At 34.8% G+C, this 21,848-nt stretch overlaps 1 protein-coding gene across 1 annotated transcript in view; it reads left to right on the forward strand.

The window, feature by feature from the left end:
* LOC148945829 (CDP-diacylglycerol--inositol 3-phosphatidyltransferase-like) overlaps positions 1-21,848 on the forward strand; it is a 76,331-nt gene that overhangs the window by 26,704 nt on the left and 27,779 nt on the right. The window contains exon 3 of the mRNA XM_089097719.1: positions 21,649-21,802. Within this exon, the coding sequence (XP_088953845.1) occupies positions 21,649-21,802 (154 nt within the window). The remainder of the gene's footprint in view (positions 1-21,648; positions 21,803-21,848) is intronic.

The raw sequence follows: 21,848 nt of genomic DNA on the forward strand, positions 1-21,848 counted from the left end.
CTCCTAAACCTATTTTACAAATTGAAGAACCCATCCATTTCACCCACAACTTTATTTTACAGCCTTTGAATGCTCCAACACCAAGCAATACTTTTCAAAGGGCTTTTCAGAACAAGTTCTTTTCATAATGTCCATCATAAACCCATTTTACAAGTTGAAATACCCATCCTTTTCACTCACAACTTTACTATACTGCTTCTTGAATGCTCCAACACCCAACAATACTCTTCAAAAGGCATTTCAGAGCAAGTTATTTTCTTAATGTCCTTCCTAAGCCCATTTACAAGCTGAAGTACCCATCTTTGAAACCCACAAATTTACTTTACATTTTTTTGGTTATCCCAACAATCATAAATACTTGTAAGTGCATTCACAACAAGTGCTTTTCTTAAAGACCCACCTAAGACAATATTAAAAGTTGAAGAGTCAATAGTTTTGACACAAAACTATACTATACTGCCTTTTTTATTGTTCCAAAACCGACGAATACTTTTCAAAATCTCTTTCAGAACAGGTACTGTTCTTAATTTCCTTCCTAAAACTATTTTACAAGTTTAAGTACCCATCCTTTTCACCCACAACTTTACTATACTTCCTTTTTGAATGCTCCAACACCAAGCAATACTTTTCAAATGGCATTTAAGAACAAGTTATTTTCTTAATGTCCTTCCTAAATCCATTTTACAAGTTGAAGTTCCCATCCTTTTCACTCACAACTTTACTTTACAGCTTTTTGAATGCCCCAACACCAAACAATACTTTTCAAAAGGCATTTCAGAACCAGTTCCTTTCTTAATGTCCCTCATAAAACCATTTTACAAGTTGAAGTACCCATCCTTTTCACCACAACTTTACTTTACAGCTTTTTGAATGCTCCAACACCAAGCAATACTTTTCAAAAGGCATTTCAGAACAATTTCTTTTCTTAATGTCCCTCCTAAACCCATTTTAAAAGTTGAAGTACCCATCCTTTTCACACAAAACTTTACTATACTACCTTTTTGAATGCTCAAACACCAAGAAATACTTTTCAAAAGTCATTTCAGAACAAATTATTTTCTTATTGTCCTTCTTAATCCCATTTTACAAGTTGAAGTACCCATCCTTTTCACCCCAAACTTTACTTTACAGCTTTTTGAATGCCCCAACACCAACCAATACTTTTCAAAAGACATTTCAGAACAAGTTCTTTTCATAATATCCCTCCTAAACCCATTTTACAAATTGAAGTACCCATCCTTTTCACACACAACTTTACTTTACAGCCTTTTGAATGCGCCAACACCAAGCAATACTTTTCAAATGCATTTCAGAACAAGTTATTTTCATAATGTCCATCCTAAGCCCATTTTACAAGTTGAAGTACCAATCCTTTTCACCCACAACTTTACTTTACAGCTTTTTGAATGCCCAACACCAAGCAATACATTTCAAAGGCATTTCAGAACAAGTATTTTTCTTAGTGACCGTCCTAAACCCATTTTACAAATTTAAGTACCCATCCTTTTCACCCACAACTTTACTTTACAGCTTTTTGAATGCTCCAACACCAAGCAATACTTTTCAAAAGGCATTTCAGAACAAGTTCTTTTCTTAATGTCCTTCCTATGAAAGATCTTAAGCCGAACTGGCCAGCCATGACAAAAAACCAACAAAGAGAAAAATCTCTAAAAAAAACAAACAAACGAGACTGTGGCCAGTGGAGAGAAAAGAAAACAACAAAAACAAAACACCGTGGATATTGCGCGTGCATACAAACAAGGCGTCTTCAGCACGAAAGACACAAGAAGAACAAGATAAAAAAAGAAAAACAAGATAAAACTAAAAACCAATAAACCACCACCAAAAAAACAAAAAAACAAACAAAAATGTACAATCGGCGCAAACTGATCCACGTAGGGAAAAGATGCTAATATAGAGTTACTTCAGTGAGGACACCAGAGTAACTGAGAAAAAATAAAAAAACTGTAAATTACTTTAATTATTCAGTTGCGAAATAATCCTTTTGTTAGCTATTACTGAAGCAAATCGTTTTGGTCTAGCAGGTAAAATAGTCCCCTGGGGATTATTTAAAAACACCTGGGGACTATTATTAGATAAAATAATCACCAGGGGACTATTTTACCTGCTAGACCAAAACGATTTGCTTCTTGAGTTTTTGAGTTATGTTAGGCTAGGTTAGGTTAAGTTAGGTTAGGTTAGCCTACGTACGCGCGCGTACGTTGGCTAACCTAACCTAACATAACTTAATCTAGCCTAACCTAACTTAAACATGGAGAGATGTTTACTAGCTAACCTAACCTAACTTAGCTAACCTAATCTATTTTACCTAACCTGACTTAACCTAATCTAACCTAACTTAATCTAGTCTAACCTAACCTAACCATACTCGCCTTACTTCAACTTGTAAAATGGGCTTAGGAGTGATATTAAGAAAGGAACTTGTTGTGAAATGCCTTTTGAAAAGTATTGATTGGTGTTGGGGCATTCAAAAAGCTGTAAAGTTGTGGGTGTAGAGGATGGGTACTTCAACTTGTAAAATGGGTTTAGGAAGGACATTAAGAAAAGAACTTGTTCTGAAATGCCCTTTGAAAAGTATTGCTTGGTGTTGGGGCATTCGAAAAGCTGTAAAGTAAAGTTGTGGATGTAGAGGATGGGTACTTCAACTTGTAAAATAGGGTTTAGGAAGGACATTAAGAAAAGAACTTGTTCTGAAATGCCCTTTGAAAAGTATTGCTTGGTGTTGGAGCATTCAAAAGGCTGTAAAGTAAAGTTGTGTGTGAAAGGGATGGGTACTTCAATTTTTAAAATGGGTTTAGGAAGGACACTAAGAAAATAACTTGTTCTGAAATACCTTTGAAAAGTACTGCTTGGTGTTGAGCACTCAAAAAGCTGTAAAGTAAAGCTGTGGGTGAAAAGAATGGACACTGCAACTTGTAAAATGGGTTTAGGATGGACATCATGAAAAGAACTTGTTCTGAAATGTATTTGAAAAGTATTGCTTGGTGTTGGCGCATTCAAAAGGCTGTAAAGTAAATTTGTGTGTGAAAAGGATGGGTACTTCAATTTGTAAAATGGGTTTAGGAGGGACATTAAGAAAAGAACTTGTTCTGAAATGCATTTTGAAAAGTATTGCTTGGTGTTGGGGCATTCAAAAAGCTGTAAAGTAAAGTTGTGGCTGGAAAGGATGGGTACTTAAACTTGTAAAAAGGTTTTAGGATGGACATTAAGAAAATAAATTGTTCTGAAATGCCATTTGAAAAGTATTGCTGGGTGTTGGAGCATTCAAAAAGGCAGAATAGTAAAGTTTTGGGTGAAAAGGATGGGTACTTCAACTTGTAAAATGGGCTTAGGAGGGACTTTATGAAAAGAAATTATTCTGAACTGCCTTTTTGAACAGTATTGTTTGGTGTTGAAACATTCAAAAAGCAGTAAAGTAAAGTTGTGGTGAAAAGGATGGGTACTTCAACTTGTAAAAAGTTTTTAGGAGGGACATTAAGAAAGGAACTGGTTCTGAAATGCCTTTTGAAAAGTATTGCTTGCTGTTGGGGCATTCAAAAAAGCTGTAAAGTAAAGTTGTGTGTAAAAAGGATGGGTACTTCAATTTTTAAAATGGGTTTAGGAGGGACATTAAGAAAAGAACTTGTTGTGAAATGCATTGAAAAGTATTGCTTGGTGTTGGGGCATTCAAAAAGCTGTAAAGTAAAGTTGTTGGTGAAAAGGATGGGAACTTCAACTTGTAAATTGGGTTTTAGGAAGGACATTAAGAAAATAACTTGTTCTGAAATGTCATTTGAAAAGTATAGCTTGGTGTTGGAGCATTCAAAAAGGCAGTATAGGCAGTATTGAAAAGTATTGCTTGGTGTTGGGGCATTCAAAAAGCTGTAAAGTAAAGTTGTGGGTGAAAAGGATGGGTACTTCAATTTTTAAAATGGGTTTAGGAAGGACATTAAGAAAATAACTTGTTCTGAAATGCCTTTTGAAAAGTATTGCTGGGTTTTGGAGCATTCAAGAAGCAGTATAGTAAAGTTGTGGGTGAAAAGGATGGGTACTTCAACTTGTAAAATGGGTTTAGGATGGACATTATGAAAAGAACTTGTTCTGAAAATGCCCTTTGAAAAGTATTGATTGGTGTTGGAGCATTCAAAAGCTGTAAAGTAAACTTGTGGGTGAAATGGATGGGCTCTTCAATTTTTAAAATAGGTTTAGGAGGTACATTAAAAAAAAAGAACTTATTGTGAAATGCCATTTGAAAAGTATTGCTTGGTGTTGGGGCACTCAAAAAGCTGTAAAGTAAATTTGTGGGTGAAAAGGATGGGAACTTCAACTTGTAAAAATGGGTTTAGGATGGACATTATGCAAATAACTTGTTCTGAAATGCCCTTTGAAAAGTATTGTTCGGTGTTGGAGCATTCAAAAAGGCAGTATAGTAAAGTTGTGGTGAAAAGGATGAGTACTTCAACTTGTAAATTGGGTTTAGGAGGGACATTAAGAAATGAAATTGTTCTGAAATGCCTTTTGAAAAGTATTGCTTGGTGTTGGAGCATTCAAAAAAGCTGTAAAGTAAAGTTTTGGGTGAAAAGAATGGGTACTTCAATTTTTAAAATGGGTTTAGGAGGGACATTAAGAAAAGAACTTGTTGTGAAATGCATTGAAAAGTATTGCTTGGTGTTGGGGCATTCAAAAAGCTGTAAAGTAAAGTTGTGGGTGAAAAGGATGGGTTTAGGACGGTCATTAAGAAAATAACTTGTTCTGAAATGCCTTTTGAAAACTATTGCTTGGTTTTGAGCATTTAATAAGCAGTATAGTAAAGTTGTGGGTGGAGAAGATGGGATACTTCAAATTGTAAAATTGGTTTTGAATAGGTAGTATGAAAATAAATAGTTCTGAAATGCCTTTTGAAAACTATTGCTTGGTGTTGGAGCATTCAAAAGCTGTAAAGTAAAGTTGTGGGTGAAAAGGATGGGCTCTTCAATTTGTAAAATAAGTTTAGGATGGACAATAAAAAAAGAACTTGTTGTGAAATGCCATTTGGAAAGTATTGCTTGGTGTTGGGGCACTCAAAAAGCTGTAAAGTAAATTTGTGGGTGAAAAGGATGAGAACTTCAATTTGTAAAATGGGTTTAGGATGGACATTATGAAAATAACTTGTTCTGAAATGTCCTTTGAAAAGTATTGTTTGGTTTTGGAGCATTCAAAAAGGCAGTATAGTAAAGTTGTGGTGAAAAGGATGAGTACTTCAACTTGTAAAATGGGTTTAGGATGGACATTAAGAAATGAAATTGTTCTGAAATGCCTTTTGAAAAGTATTGCTTGGTGTTGGAGCATTCAAAAAAGCTGCAAAGTAAAGTTGTGGGTGAAAAGGATGGGTACTTCAACTTGTAAAATGGGTTTAGGAAGGATATTAAGAAAAGAACTTGTTCTGAAATGCTCTTTGAAAAGTATTGCTTGGTGTTGGAGCATTCAAAAAGCTGTAAAGTAAAGTTGTGGGTGAAAAGGATGGGTACTTCAATTTGTAAAATGGGTTTAGGACGGACATTAAGAAAAGAAATGGTTCTGAAATGCCGTTTGAAAAGTATTGCTTGGTGTTGGAGCATTCAAAAAGCTGTAAAGTAAAGTCGTGGGTGTAATGGATGGGTGCTTCAATTTGTAAAATGGGTTTAGGACGGTCACTAAGAAAAAAACTTTTTCTGAAATGCCTTTGAAAAGTTTTGCTTGGTATTGGGCATTCAAAAAGCTGTAAAGTAAAGTTGTGGGTGAAAAGGATGGGTACTTCAACTTTTAAAATGGGTTTAGGATGGACATCATGAAAAGAACTTGTTCTGAAATGCATTTGAAAAGTATTTCTTGGCGCATTCAAAAGGCTGTAAAGTAAAGTTGTGTGTGAAAAGGATGGGTACTTCAATTTGTAAAATGGGTTTAGGAGGGATATTATGAAAAGAACTTGTTCTGAAATGTCTTTTGAAAAGGATTGCTTGGTGTTTGAGCATTCAAAAAGCTGTTAAGTAAAGTTGGGGGTGAAAAGGATGGGAACTTCAACTTGTAAAATGGGTTTAGGAAGGACATTAAGAAAATAACTTGTTCTGAAATGCCATTTGAAAAGTATTGCTTGGTGTTTGAGCATTCAAAAAGGTAGTATAGTAAAGTTGTGGGTGAAAAGGATGTAAGATGGGTTTAGGAGGGACATTAAGAAAAGAAATTGTTTTGAATTGCCTTTGAAAAGTATTGCTTGCTGTTGAGTCATTCTAGAAGCTGTAAAGTACAGTTGTGGTGAAAAGGGTGGGTGCTTCAGCCTGTAAAAAGGATTAAGGAGGGACAATGGGAAAGAAAATGGTTTTGAAAGGCGTTCTGAAAAGCATTGTTTGGTGTTGGATCATTCAAAAAGGTGTAAAGTAAAGTTGTGAGTGAAAAGGATGGGAACTTCAACTTGTAAAATGGGTTTAGAAAGGACATTAAGAAAATAACTTGTTCTTAAATGCCATTTGAAAAGTATTGCTTGGGGTTGGAGCATTCAAAAAGGCAGTATAGTAAAGATGTGGGTGAAAAGGATGGGTACTTCAACTTGTAAAATGGGGTTAGGAAGGACATTAAGAAAAGAAATTCCTCTGAAATGCCTTTTGAAAAGTATTGCTTGGTGTTGGAGCATTCAAAAAAGCTGTAAAGTTAAAGTTGTGTGTAAAAAGGATGGGTACTTGAATTTGTAAAATGGGTTTAGGAGGGACATTAAGAAAAGAACTGGTTCTGAAATGCCTTTTGAAAGGTATTGCTTGGTGTTGGGGCATTCAAAAAAGCTGTAAAGTAGAGTTGTGTGTAAAAAGGATGGGTACTTCAATTTTTAAAATGGGCTTAGGAGGGACATTAAGAAAAGAACTTGTTGTGAAATGCATTGAAAAGTATTGCTTGGTGTTGGGGCATTCAAAAAGCTGTAAAGTAAAGTTGTTGGTGAAAAGGATGGGAACTTCAACTTGTAAATTGGGTTTTAGGAAGGACATTAAGAAAATAACTTGTTCTGAAATGTCATTTGAAAAGTATAGCTTGGTGTTGGAGCATTCAAAAAGGCAGTATAGGCAGTATTGAAAAGTATTGCTTGGTGTTGGGGCATTCAAAAAGCTGTAAAGTAAAGTTGTGGGTGAAAAAGGGTGGGTACTTCAATTTTTAAAATGGGTTTAGGAAGGACATTAAGAAAAGAACTTGTTCTGAAATGCCTTTTGAAAAGTATTGCTGGGTTTTGGAGCATTCAAGAAGCAGTATAGTAAAGTTGTGGGTGAAAAGGATGGGTACTTCAACTTGTAAAATGGGTTTAGGATGGACATTATGAAAAGAACTTGTTCTGAAAATGCCCTTTGAAAAGTATTGCTTGGTGTTGGAGCATTCAAAAGCTGTAAAGTAAACTTGTGGGTGAAATGGATGGGTTCTTCAATTTGTAAAATAGGTTTAGGAGGTACATTAAAAAAAAGAACTTATTGTGAAATGCCATTTGAAAAGTATTGCTTGGTGTTGGGGCACTCAAAAAGCTGTAAAGTAAATTTGTGGGTGAAAAAGATGGGTACTTCAACTTGTAAAAATGGGTTTAGGATGGACATTATGCAAATAACTTGTTCTGAAATGCCCTTTGAAAAGTATTGTTTGGTGTTGGAGCATTCAAAAAGGCAGTATAGTAAAGTTGTGGTGAAAAGGATGAGTACTTCAACTTGTAAATTGGGTTTAGGAGGGACATTAAGAAAAGAAACTGTTCTGAAATGCCTTTTGAAAAGTATTACTTGGTGTTGGAGCATTCAAAAAAGCTGTAAAGTAAAGTTTTGGGTGAAAAAAATGGGTACTTCAATTTGTAAAATGGGTTTAGGAGGGACATTAAGAAAAGAACTTGTTGTGAAACGCATTGAAAAGTATTGCTTGGTGTTGGGGCATTCAAAAAGCTGTAAAGTAAAGTTGCGGCTGAAAAGGATGGGTACTGCAACTTGTAACATGGGCTTAGGAAAGACACTAAGAAAATAACTTGTTTTGATATGCCTTTTGAAAAGTATTACTGGATGTTGGAGCATATAATATGCTGTATATTAAATCTGTGGGTGAAAAATATGGTTACTTCAAATTGTTAAATGAGTTTTGAATGGTAATTATGAAAAGAATTTGTTCTGAAAATGCCCTTTGAAAAGTATTGCTTGGTGTTGGAGCATTCAAAAGCTGTAAAGTAAAGTTGTGGGTGAAAAGGATGGGTTCTTCAATTTGTAAAATAAGTTTAGGATGGACAATAAAAAAAGAACTTGTTGTGAAATGCCATTTGGAAAGTATTGCTTGGTGTTGGGTCACTCAAAAAGCTGTAAAGTAAATTTGTGGGTGAAAAGGATGGGAACTTCAATTTGTAAAAATGGGTTTAGGATGGACATTATGAAAATAACTTGTTCTGAAATGTCCTTTGAAAAGTATTGTTTGGTTTTGGAGCATTCAAAAAGGCAGTATAGTAAAGTTGTGGTGAAAAGGATGAGTACTTCAACTTGTAAAATGGGTTTAGGAGGGACATTAAGAAATGAAATTGTTCTGAAATGCCTTTTGAAAAGTATTGCTTGGTGTTGGAGCATTCAAAAAAGCTGCAAAGTAAAGTTTTGGGTGAAAAGGATGGGTACTTCAACTTGTAAAATGGGTTTAGGAAGGACATCAAGTAAAGAACTTGTTCTGAAATGCTCTTTGAAAAGTATTGCCTGGTGTTGGAGCATTCAAAAAGCTGTAAAGTAAAGTTTTGGGTGAAAAAGATGGGTACTTCAATTTGTAAAATGGGTTTAGGAAGGACATTAAGAAAAGATCTTGTTCTGAAATGCCTTTTCAAAAGTATTGCTTGGTGTTGGAGCATTCAAAAAGCTGTAAAGTAAAGTTGTGGGTGTAAAGGATGGGTACTTCAACTTGTAAAATGGGTTTAGGACGGTCACTAAGAAAAATACTTGTTCTGAAATGCCTTTGAAAAGTATTGCTTTGTGTTTGGCATTCAAAAAGCTGTAAAGTAAAGTTGTGGGTGAAAAGGATGGGTACTGCAACTTGTAAAATGGGTTAAGGATGGACATTATGAATAGAACTTGTTCTGAAATGCCTTTGAAAAGTATTGCTTGGCGCATTCAAAAGGCTGTAAAGTAAAGTTGTGTGTGAAAAGAATGGGTACTTCAATTTGTAAAATGGGTTTAGGAGGGATATTATGAAAAGAACTTGTTCTGAAATGTCTTTTGAAAAGGATTGGTTGGTGTTGGAGCATTCAAAAAGCTGTAAAGTCAAGTTGTGGTTAAAAGGATGGGAACTTCAACTTGTAAAATGGGTTTAGGAAGGACATTAAGAAAATAACTTGTTCTGAAATGACATTTCAAAAGTATTGCTTGGTGTTTGAGCATTCAAAAAGGTAGTATAGTAAAGTTGTGGGTGAAAAGGATGTAAGATGGGTTTAGGAGGGACGTTAAGAAAAGAAATTTTTCTGAAATGCCTTTTGAAAAGTATTGCTTGGTGTTGGAGCATTCAAAAAGCTGTAAAGTAAAGTTGTGGTGGAAAGGATGGGTACTTCAACTTGTAAAATGGTTTTATGAGGGACATTAAGAAAAGAACTGGTTCTGAAATACCTTTTGAAAAGTATTGCTTGGTCTTGGGGCATTCAAAAAGCTGTAAAGTAACGTTATGAGTGAAAAGGATGGGAACTTCAACTTGTAAAATGGGTTTAGAAAGGACATTATGAAAATAACTTGTTCTGAAATGCCATTTGAAAAGTATTGCTTGGTGTTGGAGCATTCAAAAAGGCAGTATAGTAAAGATGTGGGTGAAAAGGATGGGTACTTCAACTTGTAAAATGGGTTTAGGAAGGACATTAAGAAAAGAAATTCCTCTGAAATGCCTTTTGAAAAGTATTGCTTGGTGTTGGAGCATTCAAAAAGGCTGTAAAGTAAAGTTGTGTGTAAAAAGGATGGGTACTTCAATTTGTAAAATGGGTTTAGGAGGGACATTAAGAAAAGAACTTGTTGTGAAATGCATTGAAAAGTATTGCTTGGTGTTGGGGCATTCAAAAAGCTGTAAAGTAAAGTTGTGGGTGAAAAGGATGGGTACTTCAACTTGTAAATGGGTTTAGGAAGGACATTAAGAAAATAACTTGCTCTGAAATGCCTTTTGAAGAGTATTGTTGGGTGTTGGAGCATTCAAGAAGCAGTATAGTAAAGTTGTGAGTGAAAAGGATGGGTATTTCAACTTGTAAAATGGGTTTATGATGGACATTATGAAAAGAACTTGTTCTGAAAAGCCCTTTGAAAAGTATTGCTTGGTGTTGGAGCATTCAAAAGCTGTAAAGTAATGTTGTGGGTGAAATGTATGGGTTCTTCAATTTGTAAAATAGGTATATGAGGTACATTAAAAAAAGAACTTATTGTGAAATGCCATTTCAAAAGTATTGCTTGGTGTTGGGGCACTCAAAAAGCTGCAAAGTAAATTTGTGGGTGAAAATAATAGGTACTTCAACTTGTAAAAATGGGTTTAGGATGAACATTATGAAAAGAAATTATTCTGAAATGCTCTTTAAAAAGTATTGCTTGGTGTAGGAGCATTCAAAACTGCAGTATAGTAAAGTTGTGGGATAAAAGGATGGGTACTTCAACTTGTAAAATGGGTTTAGGAAGGACATTAAGAAAAGAAATTTTTCTGAAATGTCTTTTGAAAAGTATAGCTTGGTGTTGGAGCATTCAAAAAAGCTGTAAAGTAAAGTTGGGGGGGTGAAAAGGATGGGAACTTCAACTTGTAAAATGGGATTAGGAAGGACATTAAGAAAAGAAATTTTTCTGAAATGCCATTTGAAAAGTATTGCTTGGTGTTGGAGCATTCAAAAAAGCTGTAAAGTAAAGTTGTGGATGTAAAGGATGGGATCTGCAATTTGTAAATTGGGTTTTGGATTGATATTAAGAAAAGAACTGGTTCTGAAATGCCAATTGAAAAGTATTGCTGGGTGTTGGGGCATTAAAAAAGATGTAAATTAAAGTTGTGGTGTAAAGGATGGGTACTTCAATTTGTAAAATGGGTTTAGGAGGGATATTATGAAAAGAACTTGTTCTGAAATGCCTTTTGAAATGTGTTGCTTTATGTCTGAGAATTCAAAAAGCTTTAAAGTGAAGTAGGGGGGGAAAACTTTGGGTAGTTCAACTTGTAAAATGGGTTTAGGAAGGACATAAATAAAATAAATTTTTCTTAAATGACTTTTGAAAAGTATTGCTTGGTGTTGGAGCATTAAAAATGGCAGCATAGTAAAGTTGTGGGTGAAAAGGATGGATTCTTCAACTTGTAAAATGGGTTTAGGAAGGACATTATGAAAATAAATTGTTCTGAAATGCCTTTTTAAAAGTATTGCTTGGTGTTGGAGCATTCAAAAACGCTGTAAAGTAAAGTTGTGTGTAAAAAGGATGGGTACTTCAACTTGTAAAAAGGTTTTAGGAGGGACATTAAGAAAGGAACTGGTTCTGAAATGCCTTTTGAAAATTATTGCCTGGTGTTGGAGCATTCAAAAAGCTGTAAAGTAAAGTTGTGGGTGAAAAGGCTAGGTACTTCAACTTGTAAAATGGGTTTAGGAAGGAAATTATGAACAGAACTTGTTCTGAAATGCCTTTTGAAAAGTATTGCTTGTTATTGGACATTAAAAAACGCTGTAAAGTAAAGTTGTGTGTGAAAAGGATGGATACTTCAATTTGTAAAATGGGTTTAGGAGGGACTTTATGAAAGGAACTGGTTCTGAAATGCCTTTTGAAAAGTATTGCTTTGTGTTGGGGCATTCAAAAAGCTGTAAAGTAAAGTTGTGGGAGAAAAGGATGGGTACTTCAACTTGTAAAATGGGTTTAGGAAGGACATTAAGAAAATAACTTGTTCTGAAATGCCTTTTGAAAAGTATTGCTGGGTGTTGGAGCATTCAAGAAGCAGTATAGTTAAGTTGAGGGTGAAAAGGATGGGTTTTTCAACTTGTAAAATGGGTTTAGGCTGGAAACTATGAAAAGAACTTGTTCTGAAATGCCATTTGAAAAGTATTGCTTGGTGTTGGAGCATTCAAAAGATGTAAAGTAAAGTTGTGGGTGAAATGGATGGGTTGTTCAATTTGTAAAATAGGTTTAGGAGGTACATTAAAAAAAAGAACTTATTGTGAAACGCCATTTGAAAAGTATTGCTTGGTGTTGGGGCACTCAAAAAGCTGTAAAGTAAATTTGTGGGTGAAAAGGATAGGTACTTCAACTTGTAAAAATGGGTTTAGGATGGACATTATGAAAAGAAATTGTTCTGAAATGCCTTTTGAAAAGTATTGCTGGATGTTGGAGTATTCAAAAAATCAGTATAATAAAGTTGTGGGTGTAAAGGATGGGTACTTAAACTGGTAAAACGGGTTTAGGAAGGACATTAAGAAAAGAAATTGTTCTGAAAAGCCCTTTGAAAAGTATTGTTTTGTGTTGGGGAATTCAAAAAGCTGTAAAGTAAAGTTGGGTGTTAAAAGGATGGGTACTTCAACTTGTAAATTGGGTTTAGGAAGGGTATTAAGAAAAGAAATTGTTTTAAAATGCCCTTTGAAAAGTATTGCTTGGTGTTGGAGCATTTAAAAAGCTGTAAAGTAAAGTTGTGGGTGCAAAGGATGGGTACTTCAACTTGTAAAATGGGTTTAGGAAGGACATTAAGAAAAGAACTTGTTCTGAAATGCCTTTTGAAAAGTATTGCTTGGTGTTGGAGCATTCAAAAAGCTGTAAAGTAAAGTTGTGGTGAAAAGGAAGGGTACTTCAATTTGTAAAATGGGTTTAGGAGGGATATTATGAAAATAACTTGTTCTGAAATGCCTTTTGAAAAGTATTGCTTGGTTTTGGGGCATTCAAAAAGCTGTAAAGTAAAGTTGGGGGTTAAAAGGATGGGTAGTTCAACTTGTAAAATGGGTTTAGGAAGGAAATTAAGAAAATAACTTGTTCTGAAATGACTTTTGAAAAGTATTGCTTGGTGTTGGATCATTCAAAAAGGTAGTATAGTAAAGTTGTGGGTGAAAAGGATGGATACTTCAACTTGTAAAATGGGTTTAGGACGGACATTAAGAAAAGAAATTGTTCTGAAATGCCTTTTGAAAAGTATTGCTTGGTGTTGGAGCATTCAAAAAAGCTGTAAAGTAAAGTTGTGTGTAAAAAGGATGGGTACTTCAACTTGTAAAAAGGTTTTATGAGGGACATTAAGAAAAGAACTTGTTCTAAAATGTCTTTTGAAAAGTATTGCTTTGTGTTGGGGCATTCAAAAAGCTGTAAAGTAAATTTGTGGATGAAATGAATGGGTACTTCAACTTTTAAAATGGGTTTAGTAAGGACATTAAGAAAATAACTTGTTCTGAAATGACATTTGAAAAGTATTGCCTGGTGTTGGAGCATTCAAAAAGGTTGTATAGTAAAGTTGCGGGTGAAAAGTATGGGTACTTCAAATTGTAAAATGGGTTTAGTATGGATATTAAGAAAAGAACTTGTTTTGAAATGCCTTTTGAAAAGTATTCCTTGGTGTTGGAGCAGTCAAAAAAGCTGTAAAGTAAAGTTGTGTGTAAAAAGGATGGGTACTTCAACTTGTAAAAAGTTTTTAGGAGGGACATTAAGAAAGGAACTGGTTCTAAAATGCCTTTTGAAAAGTATTGTTTGTGTTGGGGCATTCAAAAAGGTGTAATGTAAAGTTGTGGGTGAAATGCATGGGTACTTCAACTTGTAAAATGGGTTTAGGAGGGACATTAAGAAAATAACTTGTTCTGAAATGCCATTTGTAAAGCATTACCTGGTGTTGGAGCATTCAAAAATGTAGTATAGTAAAGTTGTGGGTGAAAAGGATGGATACTTCAATTTGTAAAATGGGTTTAGGAAGGACATTAAGAAAAGAAATTGTTCTGAAATGCCCTTTGAAATGTATTGCCGGGTGTTGGGGCACTCAAAAGATGTAAAGTAAAGTTGAGGGTGAAAAGGATGGGTAGTTCAATTTGTAAAATAGGTTTAGGAGGTACATTAAAAAAAGAACTTATTGTGAAATGCCATTTCAAAAGTAATGCTGGGTTTTGGGGCTCTCAAAAAGCTGTAAAGAAAATTTGTCGGTGAAAAGGATAGGTACTTCAACTTGTAAAAATGGGTTTAGGATGAACATTATGAAAAGAACTTGTTCTGAAATGCCCTTTGAAAAGTATTGCTTGGTGTTGGAGCATTCAAAAAAGCAGTAAAGTAAAGTTTTGGGTGAAAAGGATGGGTACTTCAACTTGTAAAATGGGCTTAGGAAGGACATTAAGAAAATAAATTGTTCTGAAATGCCTTTTGAAAAGTATTGCTTGGTGTTGGAGCATTCAAAAAAGCTGTAAAGTAAAGCTGTTGGTGAAAATGATGGTTACTTGAACTTGTAAAATGGGTTTAGGAAGGGAATTAAGAAAAGAAATTGTTCTGTAATGCCCTTTACAAAGTATTACTTGGTGTTGGAGCATTCAATAAGCTGTAAAGTAAAGTTGTGGGTGAAAAGGAGGGGTACTTCAATTTGTAAAATGGGTTTAGGATAGACATTAAGAAAATAACTTGTTCTGAAAAGATATAATAAACCCCTAAAAAGGTATTAAAAAATGGGGAGGGGACTCTTTGGGGGCCCGGGGGGCTTTTGGGGGTCCGGGGGCCCCTGGGGGCCGAATCGTCCTTTGGGAGCCCGGGGGACCTTTGGGGACGGGGGGCTTTCTTCGGGGTTGGGGTAGGGGGATCGGAGCCTTTTGGGGTTGGGGTAGGGACCTTAAGACACTGTTCAAATGGAACTTGTGTATTATAACGACCACAGAGCTTCACCCTCAAATCCTCTTCTGAAACATCTTCTAAATTCATCTTCTAAAATGTCTCTATTTATTTCGCCGAAATAAGTTTCTACAATGTCTAAGATACTTTTGGCCAAATAACCCTAAACGGCATTTAAGTGTGTTCCTTTTCATTTTGGCATCCCTGCGCTGTCACATTTGAAATTCCTATGAAACCCTTTCCCGCGTTAATCTCTTCATCTCTAAGATCAAAACATTCGCCCGGAAACAATTCTCCTGGAAGAACTCCAAAGACATTAATAAACTTCGTCCGGGAACAATTCTCTTGGACGAACTCCAAAGGCATTAATCAACTTCACCCGGAGACATTTCTCGGAAACGTGTTCTCCCTGGGGATTCCATACCCATATATGGTGTAGGATCGGTACTGACAGCTCAGGTGTTCTCCCTAGGGACTCTATGCTCAAATATGGACTCCCTCTCGGACTGGCACCCCCCTTTCTACTATTATGTTCAAACTTTCGGGGATACTTCTGCTCTTAAAATTTAACCAAATCAAAATAGCGTAAGTGTAACCAAGCTATCAAAAAAAGTAAAAAGATTTATTTGCGAATGGTATTTGTTTCCACTACTATTTGTGTCCAGATTTGTTAAAGCGTGTATGTTGATAAAAATTGCTGAAAATATTTCTTCAGCATACAAATAGCAGGCCAAACTATAAAGTCTTAAAAAAACGAAAAGATCCAAAGTGTTGTTTTCTTTTTCCCTTAAAAGACTATGTCAATATGAAACGAACAGAAATTAATTAAAACAATTTTTCCTCAAAATAAGCTTTTCAAAGAAAGGTAAAAAAAAACTCCATTAAACCAAAAATGAGCACAAATAAAATTAAATAATCTACCAGGCGTGAAACTACCACAAATCAGCATTGATAAATAAATGAAACCAAAAACGAACAAAAATTACAATAAATAACCGAGTCAAACTCAAAACGAGCAAAAATTAACATGAGTACCCTTTGCCTTCCCAAGGCCAGAACATAATTTGCACTTTACTAAAAAAATACAAATGAATGTGCATTGTCAGTTTAATATACATATACTGATATATAGTAATCACAATGTTAATATTATTTGATTTATTAAAGTTATAAAAGTAAAAACATTTATGTTTTTTATTTAAAATAAAGTTTTTTTAATTAATATATGAAAACAACTCTTGCTTTTAGCCAAATGTTAGGGGTATAGCCTAAAGTGAGGCTCCTCTCAGCAATCCCAGTATATTGGTGGTGCACCTCTTCCTGTTTCTTCTGGAGTCTGATTGAATCAGGCCATTCAGCACTTGATACTTTAAATGGTTTAAAATCATCCACAGCTTTTGGACTGAACCACCCCTTAAAAACTGAACTACCTAAAAACTGAATAAACTGAATGGCCTATCTGCCATTCTGGGGTCAAAACTACAACTTAGATTAGGGCTAAGTAATTTATATGTACTTCAAGCATGGGGTTCAGGGTTTCGTCTGAGCTCATTATGAGAGTGCCATCTTCCTTCAAGACACTCTAACTGAACCTGGGTGTTCTTTTTAGAACATTTAGCAGCTTGTTACTAGCTTCTTTGGACTCTCTATTGTTAAAAAAAATTTCTCTGCGAGACTTATCTTTGCTATCCTTACCTTTTTAAGGAATTTTAGACCTTCTGAAGTCTAATTCCAAAGTTCACCAACTGTTTTTTTTTTTGCTCCCCTTCCTACAGTGCTCTCAGGGTAGTCGCTTGATTGAAAGCGTTTCTCATGCTTCCTGTAAGTCTTTCTACGTCCCTTTCGAGGTCCTTGTTCGTATCACCTGGGTAAGAATATATTATATTCAGCTCTTTGTCTAGCACTTTATTTCAAACGAACAAATTTGTTTCCTTTATGTCTCTTTATAGACTTTTTTTTTGCTTTATAGACTTTTCATTTCAAACGAACAAATTTGTTTCCTTTATGTCTCTTTACAGACTTTTTTTTTCCTTTATATACTTTTCATTTCAAACGAACAAATTTGTTTCCTTTATGTCTCTTTATAGACTTTTCATTTCAAACGAAAAAATTTGTTGTGCCTTTATAGACTTTTTTTTTGCTTTATAGACTTTCCATTTAAAACGAACAAATTTGTTTCCTTTATGTCTCTTTATAGACTTTTTCGCTTTTGAGCCACATCAACAATAAATCCTATAATTTGATGGCCCGAGAATGATTGGGGGGGGGGCGCACACACGCCACTCTCAAACCAAACTGCCATGTTGGGAAAAGTTAATGTTAAGTCTACCACCTCTTTTCTTTTTGTTATGAAAGTGGGTGCTGACTCCACTCCAGTTTCAGTTCCATAGCCTCAAGTTTCTTGTAAGCAAATTTTTCAATATAGATCTAAAATATGTCAACAGTGTAAACTCTGGTGGTATGGATATGTCGGTTGGAAGCGGTATAATAAAACAAAGAAAAATTAAATGTCCATCCACCAGTTTGTATTCAGACTGCTTGGTTCACTTAAATGTGCTTATAAATTTGAAAAGAGCCTTACATAGTTTTTCCAAGCTGTATAATCATCATGATCATAACATAGGCAAGATCGTAATACATAATTAGATGTCATATGTTATATATTTTTACCATAACTAAGATATGTGGTAGCGTCTGAGCACAATTCATCATATTTTACTTATTGTTTTATTTATTGTCGCTTAGTTAATTATCAAGGTTATGGAAGAGTACCATAATTAAAACATATTGTATCCAGTTTGACGCATCTATTTTTGAATTTTTGGATGACATCCAAATTTTTATTCTAGACAGTGATTTATAATTGGATACGATACGTTTCATTTACAGTGATCTACCATGTGATGTTGCTGTGCTAACCAAGTTTAATATTACCAATCAAAAGCTACGAGCCTGAGAAAATTTTAGTGATTTTCGAAATAGGGAGGAAATACTCCTAAAATGTATTTTAATGAAAATCACACCGTCAGACTTTGCGTATCAGAGAACCCTCTTGTAGAGATTAAATAAAAAAAAAAAAAAGTTTTTTTTAACTGAAAGTAAGGAGTGACATTAAAACTTAAAACGAACAGAAATGATTCCGTATGTGAAAGAGGCTGACCCCTCCTCAACGCCTCGCTCTTTACGCTAAAGTTTTTTATTGTTTAAAAAAAAAAGAGTTGTGAGAAAGATTCAAACTATAGCGTAAAGAGTGAGGCGTTGAGGAGGGGAAAGCCCCTATTACATACCGACTGATTTCTGTTCGTTTTAAGTTTTAATGTCGCTCCTTACCTCCAGTTAAGAAAACTTGTTTTTTTTATTTAATTTTTGAACGTTTTTGAATTAATGGAGGTTTTGATTTTGGCTCACCGTAGATCAATAATTAAAACGAAATTTGCATATTACTTTTACTTTTATTTGGCTAAACGGCTTTCTCGAAAGTTGTTTAATTTTATTTAAGAACGTTTTTATCAGTAATAAATATACGTAACTTACGAATTAACATACGTAACGAACTTCTATATTCATATATTTTTAATACGTATAGTAGGGGGCTCGCCCCCAAGTCAATGCCTCGCTTTTTACGCTAAAGTTCAAATTTTGTTCCAATTATTTAAAAATGAACCCTTAATGACAGAGGCCGTTAATTAGAATAAATAGCTCTTATGAAAGTACTAAAAAATCTTTGGCTTAAAGAGCAAGGTATTGACTAGATGGCGAACCCAATCATATACATAATAATTTCTGTTCGTTTTAAGTTTTGATGTTGCTCCTTACTTTCAGTTGAAAAACTTGTTTTTTATTTAATTTCTGATCGTTTTTTAAATAATGCTGGGAAATCCGGTGCCCCCTTTTTTTATTTCATTTCTGATCGTTTCTTAAATAATGCTGGGAAATCCGGTGCCCCCTTCATAGCGAAGTCCCTTCCCTTATGAAAACTTCCTCCATGGAAAGATCCTCCCACATAACCCCCGACCCATCCCCCCCCCCAGTACGAGAAAAAAATACCCCCTGAAAACGTCTGTATACTTCCCAATAACCAATACTATATGTAAACGTTGGGTAAAGTTCATAACTTTCAGCCCTCCCCCCGGGGACTTTGGGGGATTAAGTTATCCCAAAGGCATAGCTATTATATTTTCGACCATGCTGAACGAAATGGCTATCTCAAAATTTTTATCGGGTGACTTTGGGAAAAAATGAGTGTTGTAGGGTGCCTAGTTGCCCTCCATTTTTTTCATCACTTAAAAACGGCACTAGAACTTTTAATTTCCGTTCGAAGGAGTCCTCCCACGATGTTCTAGGATCATTGGGTCGATACAATCACCCCTGGGGAAAAAAACAACAAACAAATAAACACGCATCCGTGATCTTTCTTCTGGTAAAAAATGCAAAATTCCACATTTTTGCAAATAGGAGATTGAAACCTCTACAGTAGGGGTCTCTAATACGCTGAATTAGCCCAGTAAAAATAGCGTTTGAGGTCAAACAAATTGCACAAAAATGATTTTTGCACCAAAAAATGCAGAAAAATCAGAAGAACAACATACTAAAAGCCCACCAAAATCCACCGATTGGAAAAAGTTTGACAGGAGAAAAAAGAGGGGAAAGAGGGAAAATTCTGAAAAAATACCAGGACCTCTGATTTTAGCACTGTAAATACCCAGTCCTACGTAGTTCAAGTCGCAGAACTCGAATTCTGCATCAGAATTATTATATCACACCACCGGGGGTATCTGATAGAGTTAGCGGGGGAAAATGAGGAAAACTCAGATTCGCTCGATTTCATCGCTGTATAGACTATTCCTGATATTATTTGAGATGCAGAATCCAAATCTTCCTTCAGAATACTAGTTTTCCCTCATCGTAAAAAAACTGGCAGAGGGTGAAAAGTAGGGAAATATAATTCTCTTTCATTTTTTTTTTGGGGGGGGGGGGGGCTGCGGAGCCCATTTCAACAAGGATTCGATCACAGTATATTACGAATCATCACGGTGTATAAAATTGGTACACATTAATTGCTGTTCGGCAAATCACAGACTTAAAACAAACCAAATAACTAAAAACTTAAAACAGGAACTTTATTTTAAAGTTGTTAAAATCATCATCAAGGTCAATGCTTTCTGAATTTTGGCAGTCGGTACCATGACACTCGGCACATGCTTTTGTGCAGTGAAGTCCGTTTCTTTTGCAACTGCAACGCTTTGTTTCACTACCTGACTTGCAAGCATAATGTTGCTAGTATCAATGTGTCTTCATTGATACTACATCAATGTATCTGGTATCTTGCAAGTAGCAATGTTGCTCCTAACTCTCATTTGAAAAAAAAAATATTTAATTAAATATTATGAATAATGAAAAGAACAAGTTACATATGCTAGAGAATATTTCCAAAATTGAATGTATTTAGCATAGAAATTGAATTTTTAATTTCACAAAAGTATTTTGACCAATATTAATAACGTTTTCCAAAGAAAAGTAAAGAACCGTATTAAAACCCTAAACGACCAGAAATGAAGTCCAACTGGGTCGGCAACCGTTGGCGTTGCCGACCCAGTTGAGGCTCCCATTAAGCGTCAGACGGAATTCTTAAAGTCAGTTGAGTCCAGTAGCCTTGCCATTGTGATGCGCCCTTAAGTGTCGGTGTGTACTTATATAACACCCAAGTTTTGTTCATTCCTGTTTATATATATATATTTTTTTTTTTTTTTTTTTTTTTTTTTTTTTACTCCATTTGTGGCTCGTAGCGTTTTTCGAATGGGCAATAAAATTATCTATCTAATAATTCATACATAAAATGAACAGAAAATACTGTGAACGAGTTAATGAAACCCAAGATGAATTGAAATCAAAATTATCAAAGTGTCGATTGGGGGGGATGGTTTATGCCACCCTGTTTGTTTGGTGACCCTAGCTTCTGGACAATACCTTTTTTGGGTATTTTTATTTAAAAATTTCCTCTTTTTTGTATTTTCATTTAAAAAAAGTTAAATGACAAATTTCCCCCCACCCTAGATATTGAAAAATTTATCCCCACCCCCTTAGTCATCAAAATATATATATTGCCCCCTCCCCTTATATCTTTATGCCTAAACAAAACTTCGGAAATTATCATTGGTACAATTTTTGAATCCGTTGTTTAGTTTGTTGAAGCAATGATTTAGACTGACGAATTAATAAATGGTATAGCAGTTTATTTTTTGTACTTTCGAAAATACTGCTTTTAAAAGGAACTAATTTTGATCAAATGATCTTGGTAATAACAAAATCTTCATACTTTAGGTTTAGAACTAATTTAACTAGCAGGTTAAAAATTTTTGCTTACTATTCTTTTTGTCAATATATTGTGTGGTTAAAACATTGCCTCAAGTGCCTGCTGGATTTGAAATTTTTATTGATTTGTATAACCGTAAGACCAAAGTTGTGGCTTTTAAGTCTCCTTCCCCCCTGTCGTGTGCCCCCAATACTAACATAGGATAAGCTACGTAATATTATGAATAATAAAACAACAAGTTACATATACTGGATGGTGCTTTTAGAAAAGTATGTGCATTAAGTATAAAAATTTGTGTTTTGTATTTTTTTTCCTAATTTTTATTTTTACTTAAAAAAAATATTTTCACCAATTTTAAAAACACTTGCTAAAAACGAAGCTTTTCGAAAAAAAATAAAGAGCCATATTAAAACCTAAAGCAAGCTGAACAAAAGTCATCTAATAATTCACAATTAAAAAAAATGCGCCCATTAAACTACAAAGTTGTAGCTTTTCAGCTCCTCCTTCTCCTCCCCTCCTTGTGCCTCTGTTGATACAATTTCTCAATCTAGTTGTGTATACTCCTTTTCTTTCGATTAGGTTCACAATTTGGAGGTATGCTCGATATGTTGACAGATCGATGTATGACGATGGCTCTTCTTGTAACTTTGTCAACATTTTATCCGTCTTGGGTTTTCGCCTTTCAACTTTCTATGGTCATAGATATTTCATGTCACTGGATCCATATGCACACGTAAGTCTTTTCATTTTGTTTCTGTGTAAAAAGAGAAAGAAATTTA

The sequence above is a fragment of the Artemia sp. Qi Xiang Cuo genome, chromosome 12 (assembly GCF_049724085.1).
Source record: "Artemia sp. Qi Xiang Cuo chromosome 12, ASM4972408v1, whole genome shotgun sequence".
NCBI lineage: Eukaryota > Metazoa > Arthropoda > Branchiopoda > Anostraca > Artemiidae > Artemia > Artemia sp. Qi Xiang Cuo.